This window comes from Leptonychotes weddellii, chromosome 2 (assembly GCF_054177405.1).
Source record: "Leptonychotes weddellii isolate Sample4059 chromosome 2, ASM5417740v2, whole genome shotgun sequence".
In the NCBI taxonomy this organism is placed as follows: Eukaryota; Metazoa; Chordata; class Mammalia; order Carnivora; family Phocidae; genus Leptonychotes; species Leptonychotes weddellii.
In genome coordinates, this window is record NC_138370.1 from 39,113,947 (window position 1) to 39,127,681 (window position 13,735).

Consider the following 13,735-nt stretch of genomic DNA (forward strand, 5'->3'; position numbering starts at 1 on the left):
TTTTTTTAAAGATTTTTATTTATTTATTTGACAGAGAGAGAGATAGCGAGAGCAGGAACACAAGCAGGGGGAGTGGGAGAGGGAGAAGCAGGCTTCCTGCCGAGCAGGGAGCCCGATGTGGGACTCGATCCCAGGACCCTGGGATCATGACCTGAGCCGAAGGCAGACGCTTAACGACTGAGCCACCCAGGCGCCCCTCATTGAAATTTTTAAAGAGGGAATGTAGGGTATGTAAACTAATAAATTTCAAGACCTTTAGCTTAAAATGCTAGTTTGTACTTTTAATTAATATGCATGAGTGTGTGCATTTCTAAACGTAAGAAAAAGGTAAACTCCTTGATCACCAGTGACCCCCATTGCAGTCCATTGGGGAATCCATCATCACTTACCTATCCAGGCAACCTGTCTTAAAGCAGGCCGTTAATCATTGCCTGCCTGATAGGAACCCAAGAGCTGTTTGCTGTAATCCATCAGCCCCTTTCTGTCGCGAGGCAGGACTCTCCTAAAAAAGTGAATTTCAGAGCACCCTGCTCCAATATTTCTTGACTCAACCAATGTTTTGGGAATTTCGGTGCATTTTATCTTATATCAGAAATTGTTTTTTAACTTTTGAAGATTTAAACTGCTTGTATTTGGAAGGTGAGGTGGATGAGGTTTTAAGCAATACGACTTTTTCACTCACTTCTCTCTAAACATGAATCTGGCTAGAAGGAGTGCTCTCCGGATGTGCTGCCCGGCTTCCTGTTTGTGATACTGGGCCTGCAGGCCCGCATGTCTTTGTATCCCTTGTTGCGTTCATTTGCTGGGGCCGCCAGAACAAAGGCACACACAGGGCAGCTTAAAACAATAGAAATAGATTGCCTCACAGTTCAGGAGGCCAGTTTTCTGAAATCCAGGTAGCAGCAGGGTTCATTCCCTCTGAGGGCTGTGAGGAAGAATTTGGTCCCACCTCTCTCCTAGTTTGAGGGGTTGGTGAATATTCCTTGGCTTATAGATGACCATGTTCTCCTCGTGCCTCTTCACAGTGTGTTCTCCCTGTGTCTAAACTTCCCCTTTTTATAAGGACTTCAGATACATTGAATCGGGCGCCTGGGTGGCTCAGCCGTTAGGCATCTGCCTTCAGCTCAGGTCATGATCCCCAGGTCCTGGGATCGAGCCCCAGTCCTGCTTCTCCCTCTGCTTCTGCCCCTCCCGCCACCCATGCGCACTCTCTCTCAAATAAATAAATCTTTAAGAAATTTACTTATAAGACATTTTCACATCTATATCTCATGTTGTCCTCAAAAAAGCCTTTTAGATAGATGAGTAATGAGAAAATGTGGATATTAATATTTACTTAATACAGGAAAAAAATGTGATAGAGCCTATATCAGATGATAGAGCAGGAGAACTATCATCCATATCCAGCCTACTAATTTTTTGCTTTTTCTTTTATAATAACTGCACACTTTAATGAGTAACCTTTAGGGATTGCCATTGGCCTTAGTCCTTTGGGAAAGTTATTTCACTGAATGCCATTCTGCTCTACTGATGATATTTGGTCTGTGCACTTGTGTGTGTCTGGTGGTTGTTGAGAAGGTACTTTGATTAGGCATTGCACAATTCCAGAAAAACCACAAAATAGCACATACCTTTAGAATTGTCCACTATGGCATAAGGGCTGCCCCAGGAAATGAATGAGTATTTACTTAGATGTTCCTGATTTATCAGAACAGAACACATTTTTCACCCTTTCAGGCTCTCCTCCCTCGCGGGTCAAATACACAGATAGGAACGTGTTCTAATTAATACTCACATGTGCTCCCCTTTTAGGCTTTTTTTACAGAAAAGTACTTGCAGGAGCATCCCGAAGACCAGGAGAAGATTGAGCTGCTAAAACGACTGATAGCATTGCAGGTATGTGTCGTGGGAGGAGTGTGGCCAGACAGCCTTCCGCAGCACTCCATGGGGTGCCACAGAGCACAACCCCAAGATATTCTGTAGGGCTTAAATCTACAAGCCCGCTTTTAGGGGGTTTTGTTTTGTTTTTTACTCTTTGGAATCACAGCCTACCTCTTTGTTTGGCAGAGTGACCCTAGGAATAGCATTCTGTTAGACTCTACAGTGCAGAGAGGGACCCTCCTAGAGAAGAGATTAAAGTCCCCAAGTTGGTTTGCTGAGCTGTGTTTCCAGCTGAGCCATGTTGGCCTCAGTCTCTCTCTCTCTCTCTCTCTCTCATTACTTCAGTGAACAGTGGTAGAAAATGCAGCCATCCGATTCAGCCTGATGTTTAAAGCTAGCAGTGGTTTAGCCACAGACATGCCCCCGGGCTCAGGTGGGTTTGTCTGGGCTGTCAGCCCTTCCCCAGTTGAGGGCCTGCTTGTCTCCTTGTGTGTCTCCCTGTGTCCTTGACCCAAGGGCGGCCAGTGCCCAAGCCCCACACGGAGAAGTAGCGTTCTCATGTGGTCCATGCTGTGTCTGCCAGCTTACCTGTCCGTCTCCACCTCCATCCTCGCCCAGCCTCTGGATCTGAAGTATCCCTCTTCCTAAACCGTATTCCCTTCCTCTCATGCCCTTTTGTTCAGATGCCCCTGCTGACAGAGGGGATCCGCATCCACGGGGAGAAGCTGACAGAGCAGCTAAAGCCACTGCATGACCGGTTGTCTTCTTGTTTCCGGGAACTCAAGGAGAAAGTGGAAAAGCTCTACGGTGTCATAACGCTGGTAGGCTTTGTCTAAGGAGCTTATTGATTTTTTCGGTCTCTTTGACCGTTTTTGATCTTGCGGAGTTTTTCAGCTGCCAGATGAGTCAAAATGGTGCAGCATGGAAATACCAGGGGCAGGGAGGAGAGCACATGGTGAGCTTTTGGTGACCTTCTAACAGTGACGTGCTACAGAGGGGTTCTCAGACTTGAGTGACTGTCCGAACCACCTGAAAAACACAGACCGCTGGACCACAGCTCCAGAGTTTCTGATAAGAAGTCTACAGTGGCCCGAGGGTTTGCCTTCCTCACGTGCTCCCACGTGGGGCTGAGGCCGCTGGTCTGGGCCCACAGTGTGCACGCTACTCTCCTAGCAGTTGGGACGTTCCTGCTCCCAGACGCTGATCATTCCTGTCCCGTCTAGCCCAATTCTTAGTGATTTTCCTAGTGTTTATTTTTCATTTTGATGAAAGGTTTCCACTGTTGACGCCTTTGAAGGGGATAAAGAATGGTGAAGTGCATTTCACAATGCGTACAGCTGATTTCATCATTTTTTCCAACAGTTCTAACACAGTTCTCCCAGTGACAGTTTTCTTCTTCCCAAAAAGTTGGGTGGGTTGGTACATGCGCTCAATAACCTTTTGTCTCTGGGGCGCCTGGCTGGCTCAGTTGGTAGAGCATGCAGCTCTTGATCTTGGGGTCATGAGTTCGAGCCCCACGTTGGGCATAAAGGTTACTTAATAAAAGAATAAACAATAAATAACCTTTTCTCTCCAACAGTCGATTAAGTGTTTGGATGCAGCTTCATTTTTCCTTTTTTTTTTAAGATTGATTTATTCATTTGAGAGAGAGAGCCTGTGCGTGCATGAGCAGGGGGAGGGGCAGAGGGAGAGAGCAAGAGGCAGAATCCCCGCTGAGTGCAGAGCCTGACACAGGGCTCGGTCTCATGACCTGAGCCACAACCAGGAGTCGGATGTTTAACTGACTGAGCCACCCAGGCGCCCCATGTCTCCTCTTTTTAATATGATAACTGTCTCACTCTTGAACTCCTGATTTTCAAATTCTCTTTCCTTAGGTCAAAGCTCTGAAATTCCTTTTGAGCCCTCCTGCCTCCCATTCCCACACCTCCGTCTTTACTACCCTTTTCTCCAGAGTATCTTTGTGATCATTGCTTTTAATCAAGTGTTCAGTCATGTCCAACCTCCCAACCTACTGCCAGTTTAGAGCTTTTCCCTAGGAACATTTGTCTTTTACACAAGTTCCTAGATGGGAAGGACTGTGACTTTCACCTAGTGAATAGTTTTTATTAGATCCAGGCCAGTGGTTGCGTGTGAATTTGATACGGTGGCCTGTTGGGGCAATCAGTCCTACTGGAGACATTTCTAATGAAAGCAGATCAATATCAATGTTCCTTTACTTCTTAAGATTCACCATTTACTTCCTAAGCATCAGGTCTACAGTTTGGATCTAAAACTTTCTATTAGGCCAGTATTCTATTTTTCTAGTGGCTGAAAGAAGCTAAACTGGAGAAGCAGACCGAGGGTTTTGCTCTTCTATTGGGGGGTAATGAACAGTTTGCTTTTTCTCTCTTATGTGGCTGGCAGCAAATTATGGGGAATTTTTCTCTCGTCTTAACAAGGTAGGTTTAACCTAGTTGTGTTTATACTTAAGAATAGGAGTAGCTGCGATATTTAACGAGTGAGGCAGCAGTGGGTGCCAGCCAATACAAATGGCGGTCCCAAACGGATGGGGGTGTGCCAGGCCATATGGGCTGAGTTCCAGGCCAGCTCACCGTGAGATGCCATGTATTCTTCAGCCACCCACCTTGACTGAGAGGAAGCAAAGCCGCACAGGGTCTATTGTACTACCCTACATCATGTCATCTACGCTGCGGAGATTGTCCATCACCTCAGTGACTTCCTCGGTGATTTCCACCTCTTCTAACTCATCCGATAATGCTCCTTCCAGACCAGGATCCGATGGGTAAGGGTTCAATTTTTAATTGGCGGTGGGGTGGGGGGTGCAATTTGCCTAACCTTTGCCTTTTGTCGCCAAAGGGAGCCTTGGTCAGTCTAGATGCATCACTGTTATAAGGGAAATAATTCAGAGTATATGGCTGTTAGCCTCTGGATCATTCTCATTGTCTTCCTCGTGAGATGATAATCACCCATCATCCTGTCACATCCTATCACCCACCCTATCACATTCTGATTTGTTTTTTTCATATTAATTTATAGTCTGATTTTTTTCATCTGAATCAATTTTCAAAAGTAATTCTAAAATTTATATTTATTTTGTAAACAGGTAATATAATTACATGATACAAAATTCCAAGGTACAAAAGGGATCTCTCATGAAAAACCACCCATCGGTCCTTGACTTCTACCTTACCAGTACCCCTCTGCGGAGGCAAGTGATAGCCTTTAGGTTCTTGGTGCCTTTCCAACAGCTCTTCATACACAGCAAGCAACACCTAAATATATATTTTTCCTCACGCTTTCTTTTTATATGAATGGAAACGTAATACTTTCTTTACCTTGCTCTTTTTACTTACTGTGTCTTGACAATCATTCCATTTCAGAATGTAGAGAGCCTCATCTTTTCTTTGAGGTGCAGACATCTTGGGATATGTCTGCACCCTGACACATTCCACTGGTGCCTATTGGTGGATGTTCAGTTGTTTTCAATCTTTGGCTGTCATAGCACTGTGGCCGTGCATAAGCTTAAAAACAATTTATTCTGTAAATATGCAAATATATCCATATGAGAAAAATTCCAGAAGTGACATTGTTTTGTCGAACATTTATGGTTGCAATTTTCAAAATTATTCCTAAACTGACTTCCACAGACATTATACCAATTTAGAGTCCTACCAGCAACATACAAGGGTGCCTCATCACCCCCACACCCCAAATTGTGTATTATTGGCCCTTTTAATTTTCGCCAATCTGATAGGTGGAGAATATTTTCATGGTATAGGGTTTCATTTTGGTTTGGTTTTATTTCTCTTGTTTTGTGTGAATCTGAGCTGCTTTTCATTTTTTAGTAGCTGTTTGTATTTTATGTTCTGCAAACTGTGGTCAAGTATTTTGGGTACAGGTTTCTGTTTTTTTTTTTAATTTTATTATGTTAGTCACATACATCATTAGTTTTTGATGTAGTGTTCCACAATTCATTGTTTGTGTATAGCACGCAGTGCTCTATGCAGTACGTGCCCTCCTTAATACCCATCACCGGGCTAACCCATCCCCCCACCCCCCTCCCCTCTAAAACCCTCAGTTTGTTTCTCAGAGTCCATAGTCTCTCATGGTTCGTCTCCCCCTGGGTACATGTTTCTCTTGTGTTTTCTCTGTCTGATGCCTATTTTCTCTGTCTAATATTCGTTGAAATGCATCCTCCAGTTTCTCCTTTCTTTTGACTTTGCTTCTCATTTTTTATTTAGTTGTGCTTTTTTTATGCAAATAAATTGATGCTGGATTTCAGGGCTTCTGGATTTTATATAATTAAAGGCCTTCCCCACTCTAAGGCTGCAAAAAATTAATTTTAGAGTTTCAGTATTCACCACTCAATCTGTGAATCTTTGAAATTTATGAGTATAAAGTGTGAGGTATGAAGTCAACTTTTTTTTTTTTGGCCATGCAACTAGTCAGTTTTCCCTGTAACCTTTAGTGAGCAAACCATCTTTTCTCTGCTGATTTGAAATGTCAACCTTATTACAGAATCAAATTTTTATATGTTCCTTAGTCTATTTGCAGACTCCCCACCCCCGCCATTTCTTTCATCTCCCTGTGTGTTCATATACTAGTACTATATAGTTTTAACTACTGTAGATTTGAAAGGCTTTTATTTTTTAGTTATCCTTTTCAGAATTTATCTGGCAACTTTTACTCATTGCTCACTTTTGGATTCACTTGTCTGGAATCCTATGGCTATTTTTATTGGGATCATATAAAACTTCTGGACTAACTTTGGGAGGACTGATGGCTTTTTGATGTCAAACCTTTCTTGCCAAAAACATGGACTGCCTTCCCATATGTTCAAATTTAAGATATTTTTAAAAAATGAATTTGTAGTTGTATTCTTTCTGTTTAAAATACTATTATAAAACAGTATTTTACTAATTATATATTTAATATATGTACACGTAGAAATTTTTCAAAGTACTAGAAACTTAAAAGAAAAATGCTTATCACATCATCACTCAGAAGTAACCACTGTTAAGGTTTAGTTATATAACAAAAAAAGCATATATACATTTTATACAATTGGAAATGCATCGCACGTACCATTTTGTGACCTGCTGCTTAATTTAATATACATGATGAGTATTTTTTTTTCTTTTGAGAGAGCATGTGTGAGCGGGGAGGGGGTGGTGGGGAGGGACAGAGGGAGAGAGAAATCCTCAAGCAGACTCCCTGCTGAACGTAGAGCCCCATGCAGGTGTCTGTCTCACGCCCCTGAGATCATGACCTGAGCCAAAATCAAGAGTTGGAGGCTTAACAGACTGAGCCACCCACATACCCTTTTTATCATTTCTGTTGGCTATTTACCATTGCATCCTATGAACGCACCATAATTAATCCTTCTCTTACTATCAAATATTTAAGCTCTGTCATTATTTCTGAACAGGTAATCAGCAAAGTAATCATTATAAATTTCATATGAAAACATGTAGCTTCTGTCAATATAAAATGCAGTTTTATTATGAAGAATTGTACCAAACATACGTGTACAGACAGCTTTCCAGTTATTTAGGATGCAGTCTCATATCCCTTCTTGGCCTTTTGGCTAAGATCAAGTGTAGGATGCATTTCTAGAAGTACACATTCCCTAGTCAGAGGATGAAATTCATTACAGTTCTGATGTCAAACAAATACCGATATGCAGTGCCATATGCAATGTGAGTACTGGGTATTTGCACTATTTTTAGTCCTTAGTGCAATAAATATTAGATAGTCTTTGATTCGTTTATTTTTCTCTTCTCTGGTTTTTTTAATGCCATTAAGAGATACTACCTACTCTGTGAAAGCATAAAAGTTCTGTTCAGTGAGACTCTTTTCTTAAATAAATGGCCTCACTCAAAAAAAGAAAAGATCTGAAACAGCTGTTGAACATCAGAGATACACCATGAGTGCTGACACTCAGGACAATAAACAGAGAACAGGTGAGTGGGGCCCTCTTCATGCCTCAACCCAAGCAAGGTGGGTTATTGACCTTGCCCAAATTTCCCCAGTGAGAAGTCACTGATACTATTTTCTAACATTATTTAGGATGTTTCTTTAAAGCAGCTCAAACTGATTATCAGCTAATGACCCTGAGTCTCCCATTCCCAGTGTCATACCACAATATTTATTAATGCTTTCATGATGATTATTGGGGGTACCATCTGTAAAGGGCCAGTTCTCTATTGGAAGAAAGTAGAATGTATCCATCCTGTCTGGCAAATGGTAGGCCAAGGCACAGAAAGAGAATTACTTTTTGAAACACAGCTCATAGAGTTAAGGGAAATCAGGAGGCCAACTAAGTCCATGCTTAGAGCACCAGCAAAGTTCGGGACCCAGAACAAAATTGTTTAGAAAAAAACTAATCTTTGATATTTCAGGAAAATCACTGAAGTAATCATTATGAGAAAAAAATAACACAGACCCCGGGGGACCACACTGTAGTTACTTTATGGTTTAGTTTGGTTCCTAATTAGGCCCTAGTGAAACCCGCGTCTTTGACTATCGACCTAGTGACCCACAGCCTTCATTCTCAGTCTCTGAGGTAAAGTTATAATTGATTCCATATAATCTGGGGTGGTGGTTTTCTTTCTCCCTGACCAATTACTGTTTGAGGTGATCTTGTTTGTTTGTCTGATTTGGCTTAGTTGGTTTTAAGAATAATTAGAGTCTCGGGGCACCTGGCTGGCTCAGGCGGAGGAACGTGCAACTCTTGATCTCAGGGTTGTAACTTCAAGCCCCATGTTGGGTGTAGAGATTACTTAAAAAATAAAATCTTAAAAAAAATTAAGAATAATTAGTCTTTTTTGGAATTTGGTTCTATATTTCTTTAACCAGTACAGAGTTAAGATAAATAATAATGAGTGGCAATGATTAATATAAATCATTGAAAAATACCAAAGGGGCACCTGGGTGGCTCAGTGAGTTAAGTGTCCAACTCTTCTTGATTTCAGCTCAGGTCCTGATCCCCGGGTCATGAGATCGAGCCCTGTGTTGGGCTCTGTGCTGACCATGGAGCCTGCTTAAGATTCTCTCTCACCCTTGGGCAACTGGGTGGCTCAGTCGGTTAAGCATCTGCCTTCGGCTTAGGTCATGATCTCAGGGTCCTGGGATCTAGTCCCACATCGGGCTCCCTGCTCAGTGAGGAGTCTGCTCCCTCTCCCTCTACCCCTCCCCCCGCTTGCTCTCTCTGTCTCTGTCTCTCTCAAATAAGTAAATAAAATCTTTTAAAAAGAAGATTCTCTCACTCCCTCTCCCTTTCCCCTCCCCACCCTTCACGAGCTCTCTCTCTCTCTCAAAAAAAAGAAAGAAAAATACCAAAAAATTAAAAGCCCATACAGTCTTTTAAAAAATAATAGAAAAGGAGGGAATAATTTGAAATAAAAAAAAAAAGAAACCACCATCTACAGGCATTTCCCAGTGTGACTGCATGGGCTCAGCCTCACTCAGACTTCCCTGGAACTTTCTCCCTTTACCTTCACAGAGCAAGGTAAACACACTTTGCAGAAACGGAAACCATGCAATATTAAAAGCTTAAAATGATTTAAGCATTTTAACCAAACACAGCGAGTGAATCCTGTTTGGATCTTGATTCAAACAAGCCACTTCCAAAAAATTTATGAGACAATCAGGAAATGTAAGCATTGGATGTTCAATGAAATGAAGGAATTATTCCTTTTGTAGGACGGATGATGGGAGTGTAATTATGTTCTGAAGTGAGTCCTTGCCTCACTGAGGTATACACTGAGCTATTTATGGATGAGATGGTATGACGTCTAAGAATCGCTTCCAACTGATCCAGTGAGGGGCAAGGAATGTGACTTAGGTGTACATAAGAAAGCAGAATGGCCATGGGTTATCATTATTGACACTGAGTGATAGACACATGGGAGTTTTTCACGATCTTTGCCCCCTCCAGATATCTTGTCTTAATATTTGAGTATTTGATAACTTGTGACACTAACTTTTTAAAATTCTTTGGATTTCCATTTTCATAAAATACTTATTTATGTCCTTTGACTATTTTAAAAAACTGAACTACACATATTTTTCCTTTTGGTTTGTAAAAATGTCTTATATATTAAAGATATTTGCCATCTAAAATAGGGTCAGCAGATAGTTTTAGTTTACTAATGATGCTTTCTGCCAAATAGAAGCTTCAATTTTTCTTACTTTTTATTTTTTTAAAGATTTTATTTATTTATTGGAGAGCACAAGCAGGGGGGAGGGGTAGAGGGAGAGGCAGACTCCCCGCTGAGCAGGGAGCCAGCCCAATGTGGGACTCCATCCCAGGACCCTGAGATCATGACCTAGGCAGAAGGCAGACGCTTAACTGGCTGAGCCACCCAGGCATCCAGAAGCTTCTATTGTGTTTTTTTTAAATACTAAGAGCTCATCTCTGTTTTTATGTTGTCTTATTTCATACCACAGCTTTTGTCTGTGTGTGTGTGTGTGTGTGTTTTATGGACTTTATTTTTTAGAGCAGTTTTAAATTCACAGCAGGATTAAGAATGTAAAGCAGAGCAGAACATTCATTACCACTGATGAACTTATGTTAGCACATCACAGTCATCCAGACTCCATAGTTGACGATAGAGTTCCCTCTTGGTGTTGAACATTCTGCGGGTTTCCACAGATATATGGTGACAAGTATTCACCACTGTAGTATCATACAGAATAATTTCACTGCCCTAAAAATCCTCTGTCGTCTGCCTATTCATTCCTCTAAGTTTTCTATTTTTATGGAGCAAAAATCTTATCAATTTTTAATCAACCAAGGCTCATTGAATACCCATCCAGAAGCTCTAAGCAATACCCATCATAAAGGTATAAGATCTTTTTTAACCCTCCTTGGTTTTTTTTTTTAAGATTTTATTTATTTTTATTTATTTATTTATTTTTTAAAGATTTTATTTATTTAGTTGACAGAGACAGCGAGAGCAGGAACACAAGCAGGGGGAGTGGGAGAGGGAGAGCAGGCTTCCCGCGGAGCAGGGAGCCCGATGCGGGGCTCGATCCCAGGACCCTGGGATCATGACCTGAGCTGAAGGCAGACGCTTAACCGACTGAACCACCCAGGCGCCCCAACCCTCCTTGGTTTTACATTTGGCTATAGTCACTCCCTCTCTGTCTCCCCCCCCAGCAGCCCCACTCCGCCATTTGAGAGCAGGTTACGTACTTCCTTCATGCTGTAAGAGCAAACGCCTTGTCTTATATAACTGCGTACTACCTATGCCTGTCCATTCAGGAGATTTGGCATTGATGCAATACTGCAAACTCTAACCTGGATTCCAGTTCTGTCGGTTCGTCCCACTATGTATTTTATACAGAGCAATTTCTCGTACAGGACCCAGTCGGGATCACATGCTGTGTTTGGCCACACCTCTTTATTCTTCTTTAATCTGAAGTAGTTTGGCCTTTCCTTAGTTTGTCTTTCATCATATTGACATTTTTGAAGATTATGGGCCAGTTATTTTATAGAATTTCCCTTCGTTTGGGTTTGTCTTATGTGTGCTTGTGCTTAGGAGTCAAGTTACAGACTTTTGTGTCATGTTGTGTCCCTTTAGGTATCATATCCAGGAGTGCATTATGTCCATTTGTCCCCCGTTGGTGATGTTAACTGACCGTGTATGTGGTTAAAGTTTTGTCCATTTTCTTTTCTGTTGAGTTACTATTTTTTCCTTTGTAGTTAATAAGTAATCTATGGGGAAATCTTGTGAGACTATCCTGTTTCTCATCAAACTCTTCCTCTCTCTATCTAGCACCTAATCATGATCCTTTTTTTTTTTTAAGTATATTTTAGGGTGGTGGTTCTTTAAAGACATTTTTTTAAAAGATTTTATTTATTTTGACAGAGAGAGAGGGAACACAAGCAGGGGGAGTGGAAGAGGGAGAAGTAGGCTTCCCCCTGAGCAGAGAGCCCGACATGGGTCTCAATCCCAGGACCCTGGGATCATGACCTGAGCCGAAGGCAAACGCTTAACCGACTGAGCCACCCAGGCATCCCCTAATCATGATTCTTGAATAAAATAGTTTTCACTATGGTGCTTGAAAATCTGTCATAGTAATAAAAGCATTTCAGGAGCATGCATATATGCTAGACCCTTGTTCTAAGCATTTGTGATAGCCTTATGAGGTAGGTACTATTATTGTCCCCATTTGACAGATAAAGAAACTGAGGTATGAAAAGATTTTCTGCCCAAGATCACCCAAGAGGTAAGTAGAGGTAGGATTTGAACACAGGTTGTCTGTCTCTGGGACATGTGCTGTTCTCCACTGTCTAAAGCTGCTTATTCATCTTTTCCTGTATGAATTCTATCTTTGCCTGTAAATTTAATAAGACTTTCTCTTCCTGGGATAAGATGAATGTTCAAAGATATTTTCCTTTCATACTTTGATGGTCTCATTTCATGGATACCTTGAGATGTCTAATTGGCAGTTGGAAATTCAGATTTAGAACCTGAGAGGGAAGTCACAGGCCAGGATGAGGTTGAGGAGTCCTAATCCCTGGTCTTGTGGGAGTACATTTTGACTGTCAAGTGGTCAGTGTTTTGTGATTCCATCCTTGCCCTTGGCTGATAGGTCAATCCTGGAGCCACTTATGGAGCGCAGGGCTTCGTCAGGTGCCAGAGTTGAAGATCTGCCCCTCAAAGAGGACAGTGAGAACCGGATCAGCAAGTTCAAGAGAAAAGATTGGAGCCTCAGCAAGTCCCAGGTCATTGCAGAGAAAGCGCCAGAACCTGATCTGATGGTAAAACAACAACAACAACAGGGGGTCAGGGTGGGGGAGGGGGGGACAAGCTGAGGAGCACCAGAGACTTGCTAGTGCTTTCCCCACAGCCTCACGGCAGAGCTGGGAGTCACACCCGGCAGGCAGCCTGTGACAGTGTCTGATCTTAGACTGCTTAAAAAACAAAACAAAACAAAACAAAAGCACAAAGGGAGAATTTGAGTGTCTAAATCAGCAGTGGTGCAAGATCTTGTACCCACAATGTAAACATGTGGGCTGATGCTTGGAGTTGTGGTTCTCACCACAATGTTCCATGAGTCAGTCCAAACATTGTCATTTCTCTTCTTTTAACTTAAAAAAAAAAAAGTGCTTTTTCTTCTTCCATGAGCCACAGCAAGTTGTTGAGGGTGGCAAGACCAGCCTTCCCTGAGAATCAGGGTGGCTCCTTTCCAGCCCAAATAACACGGTCTAACCGTGCTCAGAATCAGGCTCATGGCCGGCCAGGAGAGAATGTCGGCTCCAGTGAATCCCCGTCAGTGTCTTCGCCGTGCTCGCCGCATGACCGTGCGGGAAGCTCAAGAGCGGCTTCTGGAATCTGCCCTCTGACACGTGGGTGCTCAGCAGGCGAGGTTGTTTGGAGTGTTGATGAGCTCAGCCTTTCTCACCGCAAGGATGTTTTGCTGTACCCCGCCCCCCACTAGAGCCCAGCCCGAAAAGCGCAAAGACCAAAGAGTCTCCAGTTGTCGGACAATCGGCTGACGCCATTTCATGGTTCTTCACCTCCTCAGTCAACGCCCTTGAGCCCACCTCCACTCACTCCTAAAGCCACCAGGACCCTAAGTAAGTTATATATACACACACACACACACACACACACACACACACACAGAGATGTAGAGAGATACAGGTATATCCCTTCTCTTTGCTTCAGTAGGGAAAGGAGTATGTGTATGGATCTGGACCATATTTGGCCAGAACAGCCACACAGTATATGAGATTATTATAAAGTTGGCTCACTCCATGGTAGAGGGTATAGCAAAATTAGAGTTCGACAAGGAGTCTTTGGGTCACTAGGATTCATTAACCTTCTCTGTAGAGTGACCC

At 42.5% G+C, this 13,735-nt stretch overlaps 1 protein-coding gene and 1 pseudogene across 1 annotated transcript in view; both read left to right on the forward strand.

Moving 5' to 3' along the window:
• The window catches only part of DOCK5 (dedicator of cytokinesis 5), a 200,110-nt gene that overhangs the window by 180,864 nt on the left and 5,511 nt on the right, over nt 1-13,735 (forward strand). Inside the window, exons 45-49 of the mRNA XM_081812900.1 lie at nt 1,813-1,896; nt 2,565-2,702; nt 4,497-4,663; nt 12,484-12,652; nt 13,333-13,471. Of these exons, the coding sequence (XP_081669026.1) occupies nt 1,813-1,896; nt 2,565-2,702; nt 4,497-4,663; nt 12,484-12,652; nt 13,333-13,471 (697 nt within the window). The remainder of the gene's footprint in view (nt 1-1,812; nt 1,897-2,564; nt 2,703-4,496; nt 4,664-12,483; nt 12,653-13,332; nt 13,472-13,735) is intronic.
• Nucleotides 7,449-7,627, forward strand: LOC115937295 (U2 spliceosomal RNA; annotated as a pseudogene).